Consider the following 23,567-nt stretch of genomic DNA (forward strand, 5'->3'; position numbering starts at 1 on the left):
ACGTGTAAAGGGTTAAATTGACCTAAATATTACCTTATTTATTATCTCTTGATGTTATTAGTGCCATCACAGGATGCTGGGTGTCTTCCACATTCATAAACACAGAGTCCTGGTCACCCATAAAGGCTTAAATTGGCATAAATATTACTTCATTTATTATGATGCTGGGTGTGTTCCACAATCATATTTTAATAAACGTGAAAATATTCTGTCCGAATATCTGTTTCTTGTTATAAATATAACAGCTAGAAGCATTTACAGTTAAAATAGGAGAAACACGTGACTCCCCAGGAAGGGTCGTAACACCACTTGCCTCATGCACATAAGTGAACAAAACAAAGCAGCATGGAGACACTCCGTCTCCAACCACCTCTCAGGCAGCAGCCTGCACTCCCAAGTTCTACACGTCACCAGAACATAAACAACCGCAACACAATAAAAGCAGTGTTATACAAAATGGAAGGCCTGAAGTGTTTATTCTCTTACAGTAACAACTTATCAATTTTTTGGAGGAATTTATTTAGAATTTTTTGGTTTTTATTAATTGTGCAATAGAAAAGTAATCGCTAGCTTAATCATCTAAATAGTCATTAGAATAGTCGACTATTCGATAAAATAATCGTCAGAATAATCATTTTAAAAATAATCAGTTACCCCCAACCCTACTTTTTAGAATACCAGGATAGGAAGGATGGTGTAGGTTTACGTTTATTAGATTGATACATAAATACTACCAATAAGAAAGTGTACGTTGGTGTGTGTCAGAAACAGCGTAAGGCTTAATGTCTTTTCCAAAAAAAACAGGTGATGGGCCGGTCTCCAGTCAAAATGCCCGGGCTGAATTTTTGTCCCAGTCCAGCCCTGGTTTCAACACATTGTTGATGTTGGTGCTCATGTTCATGGCCCTGCACTTGGGCCACCTGACGAAACGACTGGGACAGCAGCATCTGACGGGAGAACTGGAACTGGATCGACGGATTGGGGCTCCTCCCTGACCACACACCTACATGACAACGAAACCTGCACCCATCTCGGCTGAAGACCCCCTGGACGCAACTACGACAGGACACAGCGAAGAAGAGACGCTGGAAAAGGATAACTACTTCAATCACCTGCACCCAATCTCTAACCTGGTTTCACGGTCAAAGGATCAGAAGGACTTTTCGGGGACAAGATCAGCTCCCTGACAATTGGACAACCACCTCAATACGCCATGGGAGGACCCTGATGTCTCCCTATTGAGAAGTTGAACTGTGTGCTTTCACATCCCGGATTACCTGGATTACATCTTGCATTCCAGACCTGGACTTCAAGGAACTCATCAACTCATCAATGAAACCATCGTGATCAACGGAAGAGGACTCTAACCATTCCAAACTATTCTTCAATCTTTGATGAAAAACACCTGTTTGCCTCAGCTTCTGACATAGTTGGAGCTGCATGAATTAATATTACATGTTCATTATTTCCTCATTCACTGAAACAGTCGTGTGCGACCTGAAGCTTTAAGTTCATCTGATGTTTCAATCAGTTCTATTGATGTTTTCTGTATATTATATGGTTTTGCTAACCCTTCCCAATCTCTTTACAGGAACTGCTATAACTTGTAGATTCGTTGCATCACAGTACATTCACATCAAGATGTATGAAATAGCTCTTCTTAAGTTTATGATGGTGTTGATTTAACTGATTTCCATTATCTCACTTGTATCTCTGTAAACTGTTGTTTGATGCTATTGTCAGTTGTGTTTGCCTTATCATGTTTTATTATTTTATTTGTTCTTTGTTTTGTTTTTTTCTTTTTGTTTGGTTATCCTATTTGGATAAACAGGAGGGATTATGCTATGGAAATTTTATGTTCCATTATTTCTTGATCATTAATCCTGAAAGCATTCTCACACTCACACCCACACATTCGTGTTCTTCCCATACACACACACTGTCTCTCTCACTCATGCAGACACTGTGACCTCACTTCCATTCACACACACACACACACACACACACACACACACACACACACACACACACACACACACACACACACACACACACACGCGCACACACACACGCACGCGCGCACACACACACACACACACACACACACACACACACGCGCACACACGCACACACACACACACACACACACACACACACACACACACACACACACACACACACACACACACACACACACACACACACACACACACACACACACACACACACACACACACACACCTCTGTTCTTTTCTTATCTCATGTTATAAAATAAACTCGGGGCAGAGTCTCATGGCAGTTGCCTCGTGCTCTGCCCCGGATTGCAATTTAGTGACCTGTCTGCTTATTGTCTCCTTTTCTCTTCGACTGCAGGTATCGGGTAATTGATAAATTCCCTAATATTTGGTAAGTAGCAGCTATGCTAGGGGAGAAGAGATTACGTGGGGACGTCATATATGCAACGTGCCGATTTCTAGTTTGTAGTCATGCTAATTACAAACTTCTACAAGCTAATAAATCTCAAAGTATGTGACTAGCATGGTCGAAACACCCATCATTACTTTTCATTTAAATTGCTGTACAGCATATTTGCGATCCAGGGCGTAAGGCAAAGCAGATTAGAAAATAACATTTTTAGCCCCGTTGACTTGCATTAATTTTTTCGTTTTTCCAGGGACCCATGATGCGTAAGTGACCTAGGCTCCCTTTAAAGAAGGGCTAATTTCCTGTAGTCCCAAAGGTCCGGATTACACAATTACATAAGTAATCCATCTAAGACAATATATTTCATTACACTTACCAGTACATTAGACAGTGCATTTAACACATTCACACAAACATACAATTCTGTCCCTTAAAAGATTGTTTGAAAACATTTTAAAGTATACCACCCCTACAGATACATTGTTTGACCTGTGCTCTAAAGGAGCTGAATGTAGAACACTTTCATTGTTTGTGGGAGTCTGTTCCACAGATGGCAGTGTTGGACAGATAATACATTCTGCCCAAAGGTTGTCCGTCTGCGGGGTGTAATCAAATCTCCTCAGTTTGTAGCTTGCGTGGTCCTGTCTAAATTACCTTTACATTTAATGAACTCTAGTGGTGATGGGGCGAGGGAGTGTAGAACATTATAGATCAGACAGTCTTTTAAGATTCAGCATGTTATTAAAATCCATTTTGACCAAAACAGCCATACATCAAGAATTTCTCAACATAAGTAGTAAGTGACCTGCACTTCTATAGCGCCTTTCTGAGTCAGAGGACTCTAAAGCCCTTTACACTAGTCAGTCACTCATCCTTTCACACAATGATAGTGGTAAGCTACACTGCAGCCACAGCTGCCCTGGGACACACTGACAGAAGTTGATCTTGGTTTAAAACTCCGACATAAAGACATGAAAGGAGGTAAGTCTGGACAATCTAGAAAAAAATATCGATAACAATTATTTAATATTGATCGATACTGATAATTATTGAAAAACATTTAAAAAATAGAAAATATATTTTTTGTGCAGCCCTTGCCATTTTATTTTTAGTATTAAAATTTTTTCTCCACCTCTTCTGAGACATCTTGCTGCCTCATGCTCTGTTTTGGCTTGAGAAGGGCAGGGCCTGTTGAAGTAGTGTGCCCGAGTCTGTGGTTTTGATTGGTTAGGAGTAAGCAGTGAGTCTAGTATGCTGCTACCTGTTAGGTTATAATGAATAAAGGAAACATTTTTATCAAAATTTTATCGAGCCATTTTTTTCTATCGCACCACATGTCTATCAATAGATATATTGAACTATTGAATTACTGTCCAGCCCTAATAGGCAGTCCTTTCAGGAAGGCAGGCCTCTAATCATGGTTGCTATGGTTTTGTTCTATTTTAGTTCATTTTTGTTTTTAACATAGAAACATGATTGTAATCCGTCATCTAAAGTTTAGCTACGTCTTTAAATGGTCTCAGTGACTAGAAGGGGAACATCTGAACAAATACGTTTTAGTAACAGATGAAAATTTATGACTGAATGACTGAAATATTTTGAACTGATTCAGACTTGAAACATAGTCACAGATAAGATAGGTGGTTTAGATGTAAATAACTACAAATGTGAGTTTTTTTTTAAGGCAAATCATAGATTATATCACACAAAACAAAAACAATACTAATACATCTGACTGGTTTAAACTTGGATTTTTAAGTGTTAGGAGTATTTTTCTATATTAGATGCTTTATGAAACCATCTATTACCGAGCTCTAACCAGAGACCTGCAGCTACAAAAACTTCTGCCAGACACAACTTGTCCAACTGCTTCTGCTCTTTCTCTGCCTGAGGCCACACTTTCATAACAATTTGCATGCAGCCTCAGATTCAAACTATAATCAGAGCATGAAACAAGTAATAATGCAGGATTTTTTTTTATTCATTTAAGCAGCAGGCCAAACACACTCCTACAGCTGCATCAGGAACACACTACACCTTTCTGCTATGACAAAGACAGCTTGGATTGATGTTTAGACCTGCCTGTTGGTGCACTCAGACCTCCTTAAGACCTGCAGGTAGCAGCAGAGTTAAATATTGTGGGAAATATGCATATTGTGTCCTCCCTGGCCAGGGAGAAAACCCACACCCTTGACTAAGGATCACAGAGGAGCGTTTTAGATCAGAGTGAGTCCAGACCCGGGTGAGAATGAGGAGGTTTTTCCGAGCACACAGGGATGAAGACTACAGCCAGATCCAGTACCTGACTGCTAAATGCACCCGGCTGGCTCACGACAAGGGTAAGTCTTTAAGGCCAGGACTCTTTTGCTTTCTTTTGACTGTTAAATCTGCAGGACGTTATTAGGAAGCTAAGACAAAGACAACGGTTTTCTTGGTTCAGCAGAGAAGAGAAATGTAAAAACACAAAATTCAATTAACTGCTGTTATGGTACATTCATTTTTCAGAAGTAGACTTTTTAATAATCAGTTATACAAGCTGATTGCTCCCATTGCACCTATCTGTTTGTTTTCATGGTTTAATATTTTTAAACAGCAGTGTTGCTTTAAAACATTTCTTGTTCATTTTGAGTAAAATACTAGCAGTTAGTAAATAAACAAAATCACACTGCAGAAGACTAGTACAACTGTTGTTTATTTTTATTTTTAACATTTTTCATTTATTTGCTTGGAGTTTAGACCAGTGTTTTATTGGTTGAGAGTCCCTCCCTCGCCTCCCAAAAAACTGTGGTTTAGTGAGTTGTTTAGTTGAAGAAGTAAACATTTTCATGTTACTTTTCTCTTCATTGGTTTTTATTATGAATTTTCCTGAACTTAATGACGTGAAATTTGATTAAATAAAGCAATATGGCAAAAAATAGAATAATTTTATCTCTGGATATGAAAACACGCAACAACCTCTTATGATCTTTAGGTCAGTGATAGATTATTAGAGTAATCTAAAATTTTTTCTATTTGTTATCTGAATTTACAGATTATTGCTAACTGCTCATCCTGACTGAGGTGTGATTATCTTTTTTGCTACAGCAGTGCTGGAACGAGAGTTTTTGGTGTCCAGAAACAAGGAGAGGAAGCTTTATAATGACCTGGAGGTCGTGACCTCTCGGCTCTTCCAGCAGGAGCGTCTGAACCGTGAGCTGAGAATAAACCAGGAGCAGCTGATTGGCAGGATCCGCCAGCAGCAGGTGGACTGGGATGGGGATGGGGTGCAGCATGGCATAACCATCTGTATGATATAATGAAGGATAAAGTTTGTAGCCAGTGTTATTTAGCATCCTATAACGCTTTTAAACATTCAAATTATGATCTATCAACCTCTTTAGGCAACAAAGATTACAATTCATGTTGCTGAAAAATCTGATTTGACCACTAATTTGTAAATAATTCAGCTTTAATTGGAATAACTAAATATTTTAATAGGAAAATTCATTACATTAGAAGTATTTAAAATGAAGCCATAGCCATAGCATGGGACTCACTCATTTATATCCATCTATCTATCATCTATCTATCTATCATCTATCTATCTATCTATCTATCTATCTATCTATCTATCTATCTATCTATCTATCTATCTATCTATCTATCTATACACACACACACACACACACACACACACACACACACACACACACACACACACACACACACACACACACACACATATATATATATATACATATATATCACTCACTCACTCACTCATGTACCATATGTATGTATGTATGTATGTATGTATGTATGTATGTACATACTGATGCAGTTTCTTACCTGCAGGCTGTGCAGAAACAAATGTTCTGTAAAGCTCAGAGGTATTTGATAAATATTTGAACAGTGTGACTCTGTTTCCCTGTACAGATCTGACTCTGACAGGTCTGGGCTAGCCTGAAAGTCTTTTGTACCTCCTCTGGATTTAATTGGTGTTGAATGGCAGACACTGCAGTTATGCATACGTAGCAGTTCTAATCTGTATCTGTGTTGCTTAAACCCACATCTTGTCCCTGCAGGACCTGGTGGATGTCCTGCAGCAGCGCATGATCCTGCTGGTGGAGGAGAGTTCACGCGATGTAGAACTCCTGAAGCAGGTCAGCTCAGAGCTGCAGTGTCTTCAGAGCTCTGAGGAGAAGCTGGAGGGCCTGGTGGAGGAGCTGCACACTGAGGCCCAACATCGAGCTGCAGTGGCAGAAGGCCTCCAGACAGAGCTGCACAATGAGGCCCAGCGCACAGCAGCACTGACAGAGAGCCTACATGCAGAACTGCACAGGTGGGGTTTTCTTTCTGCAGAAAAGGACTCACAAGACCAAAGCAAATAAATTGATTTTAGGAGTGAATGAGAGCTTTTAAGTCCTCAGTGGTGATTCTTCACGGACAAACCAAGAGGAAATACATCTAAATGTGTAGCAGTAACTCAGAATAGATCTTTTTAAAATGCTGAACAGTTAATGTTTTAATTTATACTTGTTCCTTTTGGCTCTTTTTGGCTGTTAAAAAAGTGAGATGACGCACCCAGATTAGGCTGCAGATGAAAAATAGAAAGACTCATCAAAATAAAACCTTCTGATTAACATCAGAGAGAAACTGAAGCCAGATGATAATGTGCAGCTGCTTAATCTCAAGACTTGTAAAGTCTTAAATATATCAGTTTTAATCAGCAGAAAGACTATTTTCTTTTAGTGTTTCTGCTTCTCTACCCACCAGACAGCCTTCAATGTGTAAACAATATTGCAAATGTCTTTAAATTTTGTTATGTTTTACCTTTTTAACCCTTATACGACCCTAGTGCATTTTTTGTTCTCAAAGGACATTAACATTTGAAAATTAAGGTTATATAAGGGTTAAAAATTATTTAATGCACATATAAATGGCCTTTCCTGTGGAGTTAAAACAGTGAGCCATAGTAAAACAATAAATCTATCAATTTTATTATTTCCATTTAATTTGAATGCTAATAAACAAAACAAAGAAGATTCTGGTTCACCATTCAGCATCTCAGAAGAGGAAAGTAGTGCGCCACCAACATTGTTTTATATTGGGGATGGTGTACTGCTGACCTCTACTCGGGATGTTGTGGATCAGTGGGCAGAATACTTCGAAGACCTTCTCATTCTCAACGGCACATCTTCCAGTAAAGAAGCAGAGTCCAGGGACTCTTGGTTGGACTCTTCAAATCTCTGGTGCTGAGGTCACTGAGGTGGTCAAAAAGCTCCTTGGTGGCAAGGCTCCAGGGGTGGATGAGATCCATCCAGAGTTCCTTAAGGCTGTAGATGCTGTAGGGCTGTGTTGACGGACGCGGCTCTGCAATATCTCGTGGACATCAGGGGCAGTTCCATTGGACTGGCAGACTGGCGTGGTGGTCCTTGGATTTAAAAAGGGGGACCGCAGGGTGTGTTCCAACTACAGGGGGATCACACTCCTGAGTTTCCCTGGTAAGGTCTATTCAGGGGTTCTGGAGAGGAGGGTCCATCGGATTGTTGAACCTCAGATTCAGGAGGAGCAATGTGGTTTTCGTCCTGGCCGTGGAGCACTGGACCAGCTCTATACCCTTAGGGGGATCCTGGAGGGTCTGTGGGAATTTGCCCAACCACTCTACATGTGTTTTGTGGATTTGGAGAAGGCGTTTGACCGCATCCCTCAGGGGGACTGTGGTACCCTGGGAGTATGAGGTACCAGTCACCAGGCCCTCTGATACGGGCTGTTAGGTCTCTGTATGACCGGTGTCAGAGCTTGGTCTGCATTGCCTGCAGTAAGTCGGGCTCATTCCCAGTGAGAGTTGGACTTCGCCAAGGCTGCCCTTTGTCACCGATTCTGTTCATAACCTTTATGGACAGGATTTCTAGGCGCAGCCAAGGTGTTGAGGGCATCCGTTTTGGTGGCCTGAGGATCAGGTCTCTGCTTTTTACAGATGATGTGGTCCTGTTGGCTTCATCAGAACGTGATCTTCAGCTTTTGCTGGAGCGGTTTGCAGCTGAGTGTGAAGTAGCTGGGATGAGAATCAGCTCCTCTAAATCTGAAACCATGGTCTTGATTCGGAAAAAGGCAGAATGCCTTCTCCGGGTCAGGGATGAGGTCCTGCCCCAAGTGGAGGAGTTTAAGTATCTCGGGGTCTTGTTCACGAGTGAGGGAAAACTGGAGCGTAAGATCGATAGGCGGATTGGTGCTGCATCTGCAGTGATGCGGGTGTTGTACTGATCCATCTTGGTGAAGAGAGAGTTTAGCCAGAAGACGAAGCTCTCGATTTACCCGTCGATCTATGTTCCTACCCTCACCTAGTTCACAAGCTTTGGGTAGTGACCAAAAGAACGAGATTGCAGATACAAACGGCCAAAAGGAGGTTTTTCTGCAGGGTGGCTGGGCTTTCTATCAGAGATAGGGCTAGAAGCTCGGTCATCCTGGAGGGGCTCGGAGTAGTTCTGTTACTTCTCCACATCAAGAGCAGTCAGTCGTGGTGGCTCGGGCATCTGATTAGGATGCCTCCCTGGTTTTCTGGGCACGTTCAACTGGGAAGAGGTCTAAAGAAGACCCAGGACACGTTGGAGGGACCATCTCTCTCATCTGGCCAGGGAACACCTTGGGGTTCCTCTGGAATAGCTGGCCCAAGTAGCTGGGGAGAGGAAATTTTGGGTTGTTTGACTTAGGCTGCTGCCTCGGTGAGCCGACTTAGTATATGTCGAAGAGGATGGATGGATAAGCAATTTTTAACAAGTAGCAACAACAAGGAAAACAGACAGAAAAGTGGAAAAAAAGATAAAACAGTCAAATAAAATATAAGTAAGAACATTTTATTTATATAGCACTCATCAAACAGAAAATCACAAAGTGCTTCACATAGATCAAAACAAAACAAATTGTGAAGTCATAAAATCATAATAATCTTAAAACAGAAATAAATTAAAATCAGAAAAACAAAGTGTAATGACCCCCTTGGTTGGAGGAGTTTAAAAACCAGTGAAGGATATTAAGGTCGCACATATGGGCGTAGGAAACGTTCAGTTGTTTTTTTAAAGCTAAAGGCAGAGGGGAGTGTCATTGACAAACAAGGCAAATTCAGAATTAAACCAAACCAAACAGCTGAACGAATGCAAGGCATAACTAAAAACAACCTAGCAGGGTGACACGAAAAGCTCTGTTTTACTATGACCAGTTAAACAAGCCAAATTTACTGTAAATGGTAAAATGGTAAATGACCTGGGTGTGACATAGCACTTTCTAGAGTCCTGGAACCCCCCAAGGTGCTTTACAACACAATCAGTCATCCACCCATTCACACGCTGGTGGGGATGAGCTACAATGTAGCCACACCTGCCCTGGGGTGCACTGACAGAGGCGAGTCTGCCGAGCACTGGCGCCACCGGTCCTTCTGGCTACCACCAGCAGGCAAGGTGGGTTAAGGGTCTTGCCCAAGGACACAACGACAGCAATAAACTGAGCGAGGCTCAAACCTGCAACCCTCCGATTAAGAGATGAGCACTTAGCTCCTGTGCCACCATCACCCTAATTTAACTAAAATACTCAGGCTCATGGGCTACTGCAAGAGCAGCGAAAAACAAACAATCAAAACCAACATTCTAAACTAACTTTCTGTCAATTTGGATGAGAATTACAAGTGCAACTACAACCTAGTAGGAAGGATCCACCACAAGCAACCAAAATGGAATTATTGAATCCATTAGGCCTGTGTCTGATGTGGCAGAAGGACTGTGGAGCTCAAATGCTCCTCAGCTGCCGAGTGGCAGGCCATCCTCTTTTATACTGGGAGCCTTCATCAGGGGGAATTGGTCGCAGCTGTCGAGGCAAGGCAGAGCAGAGGGGAGGGCACTGTCCAGGAAGCTGAACCTGCACTGCGCCAGAGCAGAGCGGGGAGAAGAGTGGTCCGGGGGGGGGGGGGGGGGGGGTGCTAAATAGGATTCCAACAAAGAACCAGACAGCCAGGGGTCGTAATGAAAAGCCATAAAATTATAAAATACCATACAACAAATGAGAGATTACAACTCTGAGTTAAAAATAAGAAAATAAAATATATATAAAGCATCATAACTAATAAACATATCAAGTAAAATAAAAATTATAATGATGGATTTTAGGATTAGTTTTAAAAGCCCAGATGGTGATAACTAGAGAACTAGGTTTCGTTAACTAAAGGTTCTGTCTCCCAGGGTGACAGAAAGCTGTTGTTATAAGAGCATTTAGGTTGGAGCCATGATTGGTGATTTATCAGCCTTTCAGAATTAATTGAACTTTGCAGGAAGCCAAAACAGATCAACACAAGAGAAGTGGGACCACTTTAAACTCTGGTAGCAGCTCTTTTTTGGGGTTTTAAGGAGTCAAATATCTGGTCTGGAGGAAACAAGGACTCCATCCAGCTTATTTATATCCCTGTGAGCCAGGATCTACATTATTTTTCATGTCATGAAGGAACAAAATGCTTTTCATAAATGAAATGTTAGATCCTCATCAGTTACTGCAAAGTGTTTTCATACTGACACTGGAGGTCAGTGTAACACCGTCCAAATGACTTCCAGCATTCATATCTGTTCTAAGTTTAGGCGCAGTAACACATGAATTACATGTTTTGTCTTTTTGTTATGAATAGTAAGACAGTGGAGCTGAAGGAGCTAAAGGACACCAACAGGGCTCTGATGGAGGAGCTGAGGGATCTCCACAGAGATCATCAGAAGGAGGTGAAGCATCACAGTTTATGACTGCTGGATTCAGTTAAAGAGTTAAATCATTTCTCTCTACAGTGCTGTGCAAACACATTTACCATAGACACATTTCCTTTGTATCTTTGTAAATGTCACAAATAAACTTTTAAGACATTGATGTAATTGGACTAGGTGGGTTTTTATACTATTGTTTCCTTCAATTCAATTCAATTCAGTTAAATTATATAGCGCCAAATCACAACAAGAGTCGTCTCAAGGCCCTTCACAAACATTCCAATACAATTCAGTTCATTAAGTCAGTTAGTAAAAGGTTTCCTGTATAAGGAACCCAGCAAATTGCAAATCATTTGCGTAGGTTATTGTTGTCTGACATTTAAAACTGTTTGTTGATCAGAAACTTTTAGTTGAAACAGAAAAAAAAGAAAAGAGAAGAGAAACAATAAATACATTTGTAAAAGAAAAATGCCTTTACTGAGAGAAAGAATACAGATGTAATTCCTGCATTTTACACTTACATTATTAGATCAGCTATATCCACCCTTAAGGTAAAAACTTATAATTTAATAAGAAGCTGAACTGCAAATTAAAACGATTGCAACTATTCTGTGGTGTAGATACAGTTTCCGTTTTGTCCAGAGGGTGTCAGTAAAAACACATTAGTCCTCCTATGTTAAAAAAGCAGAAAATAGATTACACAAACAAACTAATGTTGGTTTATTAATTCTATTTCACTATAGAAAACCTTGCAGTATAGCAGATAAAACAGCCAGTTAAAACATGCAGGACTTTAAACAATCACTTTAGTAAAACTTAAATAAAGAAGCAGCTGGCTTTACACTCCCAACTATTCTTTCTGTGCATTTGTGAAGAATTCATGTTAAGATTTATTATCTTCATGCTCACCGCCCTCTTGGCCTCTGCCTTAACCCATCCATCAAGCAGCAAATAATCTGATCTACAGCTACCCGTCCATGACAGGAGAACAGCAGCATCAGTAATAACCTAATGAGAGCACTTATTTACAGCAGTTCAAGCAGGGAATGATTCCAGAAGTCCTGGGAATATTAGAGGATGTCTGACTTTACTAATCATCTTTCTGCCTTTTTTGTATACATGATGCCTTCGGTGTTTCCTGATTGTATTGACTTGAATCCTTAGTGGTTTCAGGAAAAATGAAATGACATCATCTTTTCTGGTTCTTAGGTGTGCGAGCTGCAGCTGGAGAATGAAGGAAGTCTGAAGAAACTGCACGACACGGCGGAGCAGTTTGAGTGGCTTTGTCAGCAGCAGCGCTACTGGATGTGTTGTGTCAAAAGGTGTGTTTTTAACACATTAGCTACACACAGGAAATTCCCGCCCATTGTTTGATGTAAAACTCCTAACCTTAAATTCTAACATGAGGTGACTGTTTAAATAAATCTGATGTGTAAAAAAGAGGATTATGTTCTACAAAACCTTTTAAGACACAATCAAGTCAGTTCAACCAAACCTAAAAGAATACTGTATTTTGGACCTTTTGTTGTAAAAGTTATAAAGAATTAAAAGCCCATGTACGAGGAAAAAGCCTCAGTCCAGATGAATAGTGTTTTCATCTATCAGAACTGATGAATAGATCATGGACCTCCAGCCCTTGAAGAACTCTTGTTTCTCTGCTCCAACTCTACATTTTAACCAGTGCATGATTAACAGGCGTCTGCAGTGTTATATGACATAATAATCAACATTTCCACCATTGACGCAGGCTTCTGAGGAAAGAGGCTGTTTGCTTTCTGACGTATCCTGCCACCATTACAGTCACATATCCAGTGCAGCATAGAGTATTTACATTGTGCTTACATTGTTTTAATGTAATTCTGAGACTTTTTTTTAACACAAAAGGAATTGTCTCTCCTTCTCCTTCACCAATTCATGTGATTGGCACCTCTAAACTCACAATTCTCATCATTTCCATCCACAAATAAGATGCTGCATATCTTTGTCACTTTTCAGTCACGAGTGAATAAACGTTCATATTTTTGGACTTTCTCCACGAGGTGCTTTCCAATCTGTTCTGTGTCTGCTGCTAAATATCTTTTTGTTTTTGATGGGGCAATGGCAGTACTGTTCATGAATTGCAATTAAGCTTCTTGACCAATCACAAGCTTGCAAACTCCGTCACCTTTGACGGATAGTTAAAAAGTTGGTCATGTCTCCGTCAGCCTCTGCAAGCATTTCAGAGAGCCCTTGCGTTGACGCATAATGGCGTTGCACATCTCCATACCATCGAAGAAGTATAAATCAGGACATCCTGAAATTTAAGAAATAAAGTTGTTTTTAAGGAAACACTGAGTAGGTTTTCCATTTCTCCCTCCTACTGGTTGAAAGCGGAATAACAACAGGCATAAGCAACCCTGCCACAACCTGCTGTAATTAGTGCTAACAACAAGCTAATGCTAATGTGAGCCAACTGATATGTCACCAAGTAAAAAGATCCATACTGTTGCACAAAAATATTATTTACAAGTCCAGTAGAAACAAAGCCAGGTTATCATTAGTCTGTGATTTCATAGCTCCCTCGAGCGAGAGCAGGCTGGTGTTCTTTCTAGTTTAAGGTCTCCTCCAAACACAATAGTCTTGCTTTTACTTGCAGCCTCTGCCATGATGCTAAAAAACGCAAAATTATTTTTCTTCTTTGTGTGTTTTGACCGATTGCCGCCAGTTGGTGAACTAAAGCTAATATGAGCTACCAGCCCAGTGAACAGCTATTGCTGCAAAGCAGGTAGAGACCTCTAGTGTTCCGTCTTCCCCAAACAGCAAAATTGTTAAGTTCAGTTTCTGGTCAGCAAAGCCCTACAGAGTGCAGTCCAGTGTCCAATTTTATGGCTGAAGAATCACTTAAACCAGTTTCAAAGCAATAGCTTAAGGTGCTAAAAGCTCTTCAGCATTGCTTTTAAGCCACATTTACATCTGGGTGAGCTCAGACTGGACAGGGTTGGGTCAGCTCATCCCACATGCACAGCCAGGTTTTGTTTACACAGCCTTCTCAGGAATGCAGGTGTCTCTGAGCATGTGGGCAAGGCAAAATACGTGCAGAAAAGTCTGTGGTGCCCTCCTTAAGTTAGTAAAAAATAGCAGGCGTGAGCAGTGTTTTTAGAGACTCTGACATGAAGCACACAGCTTCCTACTCTCTCACTCAGCTGCGGTGATGCTGTGGGCTCCACTCACAGCAATCAGTCCTCGCACTGCCACAGCTGGGGCAGCAAGTGCGAGCTGCAGTCTGAGAAAATGTTAACTTCATTGCATCCAGACTGATAATGAAATTGCGCATGTGAAGCTGCTGCTGACTGATTCTACATGCCAATCAGAGGCTCCTTCTGGTAGGTAAGCATGAACTTCAGCCAGTCAGTCGGTAATGGGTGTGTTGGGTCAGCTCAGCACCAAGCCAACCACCGGTGAGCAAATCTGAAACATAAAACACAGATATGAACACAATCAACCCACCAGGGCTTGACCAGGCCAACCCAGATGTGAATGCGCCATAACACAACAGCAATTCACGTTGGTCACTTTGGTCCTGGTTGAACAAAATCTATTCAGGAAGCTATTTTTATATACTAAAATATTTTTAATTTTTGCAACATTTAAATCTGAAACAAGACCTTGAATATTGGCTTCTTTTTTCATATTCATATTTGTGTGTATTTTAAAGCAAACAACAAATACTTTCCATGAGCTTGGGTGTCAAACAAGATAACATTTTGAAAAAACCACTTGTTCAAATATTTGCCAGGCTCAATATTTTTCAAATAACATTGCCATTTAGTCAAAAAAACTAGGTTGATCTAAATTTCGCACAATAAAAACAATTTTAATGCATTTTTACATCTTTTGTGCTCAAAGAAGCGCCTGCATCAGGAGAGGACCCTACACATGCCTTCATGATTGAATAGTTTCAGCACTTAACTGTATTTTGTTACTGTGAAGGAAAAAAATATGAGTTTTGTTATTTTACTCAGGTTCAAAGACTGTCTGATGGAGGAGAAAGAAACTCTGTTCCGACAGGTCAGCATGCTGGAGAAGAAGGTGGTGAAACAGAGATTACATGATGGAAGTTCGATGCTCTTCCCCCTACAGGACACACGGAGCTGCGACAGGTGGGCAGAGTCAAACAAATCCAAACAGAAAGTAGATTTTTGTCTGCTACACAGAATGCTGATTATTATCCAACATTGCACTTGCTATTAATTAAATTTGTATTCCAGTATCAGATCATGGGAGGCACATGCAGTTAAAGATCTGGGTTCTCAGGGGGAGACACCTAACATCTACGGGGAGCTCTTTACTCAGGTAACAGTCTTTAAATAAATCTAAATAGTCTTTTTGCAGCCTAGAGATTGTAACGAGCCATTTCACAGAGATTCACAAAAACCAAAAAGTCCAGTTCACACCAGGTTATGATTCAAACCAGTTGCTTGTAGCAAATTCAATTCAGTTAAGCTGTAATAATATTTAAAGGTGTATTTGAAGTGGTCTAGGAATGAAAGACTTGTAAGTCATATTCTGGTGGAAAAAAGCCCAAAAGCTCCTGTATCAGCATGGAGAAGTGAGCTGGAGGAGAAAATAGCTTCAGACATTATCGGTGTTACTCCATCCATCCATCCATCCATTTTCAGCATCTTATCCGGAGTTGGGTAGCAGGAGCAGCAACCTAAACTGGACCTTGATTTGAATACTTTTCCCCTGATATTTGAACATCTCTACCACTGACTCAGTTTGTTCTGCAACGTTGATCTCCACAAATACACACCTGATGGAGTTCTGCTGTGTGATGGAGTCGCTAATGCTAACAATTAGCTTCTAAAAGTCAATCTCTGTCATTTCCTGGACGCTAAAACAACAGACTTCCCTGTCATGAGTCAAGATGTTTGAGTCCATGAATGTTAAGTGACAGTGTGATGTAGACATGTCAAACTTTTCAAATCCAGGAGTTTCACTGTCTTTTTATATCAGATGCTGATGTAGGAGATAGGTGTAGGAGATGATTTTCATATCCAGGCTACATGAAAATCTCATGATTATAATCAAACTGATTCTAATCAGGAATAATTATTAAAAAGGTTTTTTCAGTGCTTTAATTAATAAATTATTGAATGCTAGTTGGCTGAATATTCCCAAATTGATTTAATCAAATCTCCAGTTTATTGCTGAGCAGTGGAACAGTGGAAATTAAATCTCCATTTAACAGGAATGGCCTGTATTTGTAAAGCGCCGTCTTAGGGTTCTACAACCCCTCAAGGCGCTTCACAACACAATCAGTCATTCACCCATTCACATGTTGGTGGGGATGAACTACGATGTAGCCACAGCCGCCCCGGGGTACACTGACAGAGGCGAACACTGGCACCACTGGCCCCTCCGACCACCAGCAGGCAAGACAGGTTAAGTGTCTTGCCCAAGGACACAACAGCAGCATTCTCTGGTCAGAGTCAGGATCGAACCTGCAACCTTCCAATTACTGGACAACCTGCGATAATTCTTGAGCTACTGCTGTCCCAGAAGAAATCTTGTGCCTGGATCCACAGCATAACTAAAAGGGATGAGCCAGGACAACAGAACATGATATTTGAGAGCTTTATGAGTTAGAGGTAAAACTTTTAAATGTAATTATGGATGAAGTGATGCCAAAACTGTAAAAATTAGATATCCCATCAGTGTTCTGCAGCATTTTAGATAAGCTAGAAGCATCTGAGAGAACTTTTTTGTGTAGCAATGTTAATCTGCATAACTAGACTTTAAGCTGTTGCTATTCAGCTCTGCTAAATTCTGAGAAAGATCAAACTATTTGGTAATGAACTTATATCATCTATAAATATCCACGGGAATATTTATATAATTGATAGAAGTTCATACACCAACTGGCTCGGTCTATATTTAATCAAAAAATATTAATATTTAATTTAAGAGATTTAAATTAATAGCAAAAGTTTATTTATTAATTCAGAAGATTTAAAGCAATTTTTGCTTGTTCAGTGACCAAATATACACCACTCTGTGTTTTATTTCAAAGAAGAGTCAGGTTTAAAAAGTTAAGAATTTATTACTAAAAATTTAAAGATGACAATTTGAAAGAAAATTCATAAATGACAATTTATAAAAGTTTTGGTATTAAAACTTGGTATTAAAACAATCTGTGTCTGGATGAAAACTAAAAATGAAATGTGTGTGTTTGGATGTGTGAATGGAAGGTCTCAGAAGGTTTATATCTCAGAGAGAGAAAACACGTTCTGGGTAAAAGAGTTGGGTTTGCAGCTAAGCTAAATTATTTCTTACTAAGAAACAGGCATCCAGACACAATCTTGTATTCTACCTCACCGTTCAGACGACCCTCTGTTTGGATCCGGAGGTCAAGGGAGGATGTTGGTCAGCCTCTGGGTACTCGGTCCGGTAGGGAAGACCAGTGGTACCGACTCTCTGGTCCTAGAGTTGCCGCATGTACACAGGTGTGGAATTGCGTCCGAGTAGATTCTTAAGGAATCTCGTAGCGTCAGCTTGTTGCAGATGGCGTTTTGTTGAAGCAATTCTATCAGCGTGACAGAAAAGCTTTGGTAGAGGTTTCGAGCGGCCGACCCGATACTCTGGACTCTCGTCGCCACGGAGAGATTTTGGTGAGCTCAAGAACTGAACTTGATCTGAGGAGTTTTGGTTTTAACATACCTCAGAACACGCCCTCTCAAGATAGAAAGCTTTGGTGTTATGGAACAAAGACATGTGAGAGCAGTTACCTTTACCCTGATTTCTGTGTCCTGCATGGTGTGTATAAGTTCACATGACCTTCTTTACACTGTTAAACATTACTGATTATCATAAATAATAATAATTATTAACCAAGGAATAATAATTAATTTCAGTAACTAAATACATTTATAATGAACCATGATGATTATTTATGAACCTTGTAATAAGACAGTGAAAAGAGTTTATTAAAAATGATTCTTTTAAATCTTGAAGTGTCCTTCGTCTTGTGGATTGAACAGCAGTTAGATAAAGGCAGTCAGATTAAAGATGGTTTACAGCAGACTTTGTATCTCCTGTGATGGATAATCTGTAGATAGAAGTGCAGCCAGGACAGCTTGACCCAGCTGAGGAAATGTGACCTTAGGGTCACAAATGAGGCCATTCATGTCACTACATTTGGATCAATCAATTAGTTAGCATGCATGTAAGAATGGAGCTGCGCAGTGGCGCAGTGGTTAGAGCTGTTGCCTTGAAGCGAGAAGGTCCTGTCGCTTCCCAGCCTGGGATCTTTCTGCATGGAGTTTGCATGTTCTCCCTGTGCATGCGTGGGTTCTCTCCGGGTACTTTGGCTTCCTCCCACAGTTCAAAAACATGACTGTTAGGTTAATTGGTCTGTCTAAATTGTCCGTGTGTGTGTGTGTGTGTGTGTGTGTGTGTGTGTGTGTGTGTGTGTGTGTGTGTGCAGGATTGTTTGTCCTGTGTGTCTCTGTGTTGCCCTGTGATGGACTGGCTCTCTGTCCAGGGTGTACCCTGTCTGACTGCCCATTGACCGCTGGAGATAGGCACCAGCCCCCCCCACCCCCCCATTTAGGAATGGAAAAAAATATGCATCCACCATCAGAGCTAATAGATGTATGGGTGTGACTGGTCTTTGTGTGCACCAGAATCACATCAGATTTTACTTTTAGTGATGATTTAAAGTTTGTGCAGTTAGTATGGAACCACATGTTCCTCAAAGAACACAGAGCAAGTCCATAAACCTCTAAATCATCAAACCGGTAAACAAACAGCGGACTTTATTTAGCATAAGCACTCAAAAATTTTATCTGACACTTATTAAAGGAAAACAAAACTAGTCAGAGATCCACAAATTGTCCAGTCGTTCATTTGTCTTTTATGGTGAAAAAAATACAGCTTTTCATTATTAGAAAGGATCCTTTAGGACAGACGGGCCTAATGTTCCCAAAGCTTTGGATCACAGATAAGTCCAAATTTCAGGGTTGAAGCAGAAAAGCAGAACATAATGTTTTTGAGAGTGGCTTCCAGTACCCTGTGGCCCTGAAGTCCTGCCAGAATGCTCCTAAAATGAAAACTTTATGGGCAATGTACTCTGACTTTTCTGTCTGCCTTAAAAGTCAAAGGGATTTAGGGAAGTTTTGCATTAAAAGCTATTTGCAATGAAGCCGGAACATCATAATGTCCCAGGAATTCTTCCAGGAAGCTTTCACAAATCCTGACAGGACCTCAAATACATCATCCTCCTGGAGGATTTAATGGTAAAAGGTGTTTTTTCGCTGCTTTGAGGATTTTGTTAAAGCCTCCAGATCTTCTGAACAACAAGTTTTTATAAAACCGACGATGAGAGGAAGTCTGCCAGACTGAACACGAGGCAAATACTCATCTGCAGATAGTTGTTGCTCCCCTGAGAAGCCGCTGGGCTTCCAGAGACGTCAGAGACTGCTGATCTTCTCTGAGAACCGGAGTCTCATCATCTGTCTGTCGGCTGCACACGACTTCCTCCCTACTTGCTTCCAAAACAGCAACAAAATGACTAATAATGACTGGGGGAGGTGATTGCCAATAGCCTCTGTGCCTCATTCTCCTTTCCTCGCTCAGGCACTGCTCTGCATTTCTTTTGGTAATTATTTTGATTGAGTACAGATGATGCAGACTTTTTTTCCTTTTGGTCCCTGCAGAGCTGAGAGAAAGAGGAAATTTCTCGGGAGGAGCGGGGACTTTCAGAGACACGGAGGAAACAGTTACAATAAAGCACATTTGCAGCTCCAACATGATTTATGGAAACCACAGATTCACATTAACTGGACATAACAAAGTCATTTTATTAATCGGGCAGAAACCAAACTTTTCATTATCCTACTTGGATTCACCTCCTGGTCCTCTTAATACAATTTGCATAAATCTGTGTCCGTACGATTGGGAGAACAAATGTCGAAAATACATTTTTGGCTCTGCAGAAGTACAACTTGTAGCTTTAAGGAACTAACCCAGCCCTTGAGAGTTTTAACCACACTAACTGTGACAGTCAGAACTGGAAAAACCACAGTTTTCATGTTGCAACACTAGACTGTGCTCAGCAATGTTTGTGGTTTGTATTCTCAGTATTCTCCAGTCTGGCCTGCTCCAAACAACACTTGAACTGTTGCTGGAGGATTGTCATGTAGACACACACGTTTTTGTAAAGAGAGCCGTGTCTACGCAATTTTCCTAACTTGAGAAACGATCAGCGACAGTTACAGTTATAGCAATGGGAGTACATGTGTAACTGATGCTAATCTGAGTATTCAACCCAGAGCAACATTGACAACATGGTGCAAATTTGAACGGTTTCACTTTATGGGTTGAAGACTGTTGTTAAAGAAGAATTATTTAGATTTTTCCAGCTCATTGAGTGAACTACAGAGTGAAGCTGGAGCATGGCCTGTTGAGTGTGTCACTTTCTAACACTGTTGGTTTGACTTTGATTCAGGGGCTGCATGCACTCTTGCACACCTGCAGGAGATGCAAAAGGTCATCCAAATTCGAAGGCTAGATGCGTAGCATAAAAACTTTAAACTGAGTAATCTGACTGTTGTTCACTGCAGATAAATTATTGACCATTAATAACAGGTCCAGTTAACCTTAAGAACATGTTATGGTGAAAAAAGTTCTTGCTATCATCTGATAGCAGATAAATGCAACTTTTTCCCTAAAGACAATTTCCTCACTCTCACTCTGTTTTGTTGCCTTTTGTCATCTTCACTTACAGTTTATATTGTTTGTCAGCAGGCAGGGAGTCCTATCAGCCGATACCATAAACCCCCTTGAGGACAGGACAATGGGGTCTTCCTCCCTTCAGCGAACCAGAACATTACTCCTTGATGCTTGTACGTGTGGCTGGTTGTTTGGATTATTCTCCTGTCATTGTTTTAAAAAACAATCTTGGAAAAACATAACTAGAAAACTACACTTTTACTGATTTTCTCTCATCATTGTTTTACAGTCATGACTGAACCGAATCACACACTGTGTGCTCCTGTTGCTCATTATGTTGTCACATATGCACATCACATGTGCTCAAAGCTGTCCGGTCACATTTTTCAGTAATTGTCCAGTTTTCAAAGCTTGTAATCAGCACTGCTAATAAAAGCACCTGAGAATGCTCTGTTTTGTTGTTGTGCCAATAAATCTTAAACTAGTGAACAGATAAACAAACAAGGATGTTGTTTTGACCACAGTAGAGTCATTGTTTGTCTCGGGTTGGGGGCATCTAGTCTGATTATTACTTCCTTCAACTTGTCAGTACTCTTTCTCTTGTGAACATGCATCTTTAGATCAGATAATAAAAACAGGGCAAAGTAATATGTTGCAGATTAACATCATTTGCAAACCATATGACACATGTGGTGATAATCAGAGATTCAAGATTGTAGTTTTGATTTTCGTTTTCTTGGTGCTTGAAAGTTAGTGATTTTGTTGGTTTTCTAGATTTCTGTATAATGATAAAATAAAACACCATCTGTTTTCTACAAGTCTGAAAAAATTAAACACATTCATAATATTTGGTATTTTTGTTTGTTTCAGAGGAAAGCAAAGAAATACAAAATGCTTGCCTTTTTGTTTATGTTATTCATTGTTAGTGAATAAAACCACGAATACAACAACAAAGAAAAGCAATGATACACTTTAAAACATTTATAATGTATTTTATTTTTACTCCTGTTTAGGTATTTCATTTTTTAAATTAAAACATTATTTGAATTATATATATCTCCACAAACAGGAGTATATATATATATATATATATATATATATATATATATATATATATATATATATATATATATATATACATCTATATATACATCTAAATACGCACATGTGTGTGTGTGTTAATGTCTCTGGAGATGAACGTGTGTGTGTTCTGGTGGGCGTCTTGTCAGAAAGGTGTGGCCCTGGTTCTGAAGTGGTGCCTCTGACCCCATGGGATCTCGGTGGCGGCAACACTGTACCTTCTTACTGCCAAAAGCTGTAAAAAAAGGACCTAAATGAGCTGCAAAGGATGGAGGTGTAGCAAAGAGATTAACAACGTGTTGCGTCGGGAAATACGCCTTGTTTTCACACAGTAAATACTCTCACTCCCCTCCTCAAATAGTGGGACTCAGACATTCTAGGTGTTATTAATAGAACAATTACAGGTACAGCAAGAATAGCATGGTTATGTCCGAGCCTGGGCACAGCCAGGGAAAGCACACGGCAGACATTCAACACCAGGATGCAGCCAATAAAAAGTGAGACTTGTTAAAACAGAGACTTATGTTTCAGTGTGTCTGTGCACTTGTTTGTATAAGCGTGCTGCTCACTGTATGAGGATTATAAAGAGCACCACAGGAGATTGGAAAAGCTCCAGTTATTTTGAATAAAAACCTGTTTGTGCAATGTTTACAAGAGCCGGGGCACAGTTTGGAGAAGGACTCCTTTGTTTACAAAAAGTGTTTGTGGTTCAGAAAACGGAGAAACATGAAATTGTATCTTTTTCACTCCTCCTCAATCCCGTTGGGTCAACAAGTTGCTTACTTGTCTGTATGAACATCTGTTTGGTTTAATCAGGGTGATTAACACCGAGGCTCCTGTTTTATACATCTTTGACTAAAGAGTCAAACTGTTTGGATGCACACTTATGTAAAACAGAGAGACACTGTTTGGGTCCAAGAAATCCCACCAATAGTTAAGAAAGAGCTGGTCGGAAGGACAGCACAGAGGCACTCATCATGGCTGCACAGGAACAGGCCACACCAGAGCAACAGAGGCCAAGGTCTACCCCACCAGACAAGACAAATTGTAGTCTAACCTACAGGTCTGGTAGGATAGGTTCATTTTATTCACATCTAGGTAATCTGTGCCAGTGGCGTGTCCAGATCTTTTAAAATGGGGTGGTCCAGGTGAGACACCACTTTGTGCATGGGTGGCACCAATGGTTATGCTTTTTTTGTTTTACCCCCAAGCCTTTTGTGGACAACGAAAAGCCTATTTAAAGGTAAATTAGTGTGGTGGCACTTGGGGTGGCCAGTCAGATTCCAAGGGTGGCATGTGCTACCCCAGGCCACTCCCTGGACACGCCCCTGATCTGTGCATTCTCCACGCTGAGCTATAAGTGTTTTTTATGAACCTGGTTTCCGGAGGTCTGCTTTGTGCAAAGCCAACCCAACACACCCACATCTGACTGATTGGCCAGTTGAATTTTACACCCACCTACACAGCGAGTCTCCGATTGGCATCTAGAATCAGCCAGCAGTGACTTATGGAACGCGCTATTCAGTTCCGCTATCAATATCAAAATGCAGTGGGGTAAATATCTATCTGACTGCTGTATGGAACAGCCGCTCCATCCGAGGCAGAGTGATGTTAGGAACACACAGCACTCTCCGTGAG

At 40.6% G+C, this 23,567-nt stretch overlaps 1 protein-coding gene across 7 annotated transcripts; it reads left to right on the forward strand.

The window, feature by feature from the left end:
• Nucleotides 1-2,056: 2,056 nt before the first annotated feature.
• On the forward strand, nucleotides 2,057-21,349 carry LOC107380371 (mitotic spindle assembly checkpoint protein MAD1). 7 transcript variants are annotated; one of them, XR_001572320.3, is made up of 9 exons: nucleotides 2,059-4,763; nucleotides 5,509-5,666; nucleotides 6,489-6,745; nucleotides 11,072-11,159; nucleotides 12,348-12,460; nucleotides 15,140-15,277; nucleotides 15,386-15,470; nucleotides 20,922-21,022; nucleotides 21,139-21,349. XR_001572320.3 is itself a non-coding variant. In XM_054739363.2 (9 exons), exons 2-9 carry the CDS (start codon nucleotides 4,673-4,675, stop codon nucleotides 20,961-20,963), a joined length of 972 nt encoding a protein of 323 aa, XP_054595338.2. In that variant the 5' UTR covers nucleotides 2,059-3,405; nucleotides 4,598-4,672; the 3' UTR covers nucleotides 20,964-21,349. The 7 variants fall into 7 exon arrangements, 5 of the variants coding, with proteins under 5 accessions (XP_015807107.3, XP_054595338.2, XP_015807086.3 ...); XM_054739363.2 differs by having other exon boundaries at nucleotides 2,059-3,405; nucleotides 4,598-4,763; nucleotides 20,922-21,349; XM_015951600.3 differs by having other exon boundaries at nucleotides 2,059-2,406; nucleotides 4,598-4,763; nucleotides 20,922-21,349.
• The last annotated feature ends 2,218 nt before the right edge of the window (nucleotides 21,350-23,567 follow it).

This window comes from Nothobranchius furzeri, chromosome 1 (assembly GCF_043380555.1).
Source record: "Nothobranchius furzeri strain GRZ-AD chromosome 1, NfurGRZ-RIMD1, whole genome shotgun sequence".
In the NCBI taxonomy this organism is placed as follows: domain Eukaryota; kingdom Metazoa; phylum Chordata; class Actinopteri; order Cyprinodontiformes; family Nothobranchiidae; genus Nothobranchius; species Nothobranchius furzeri.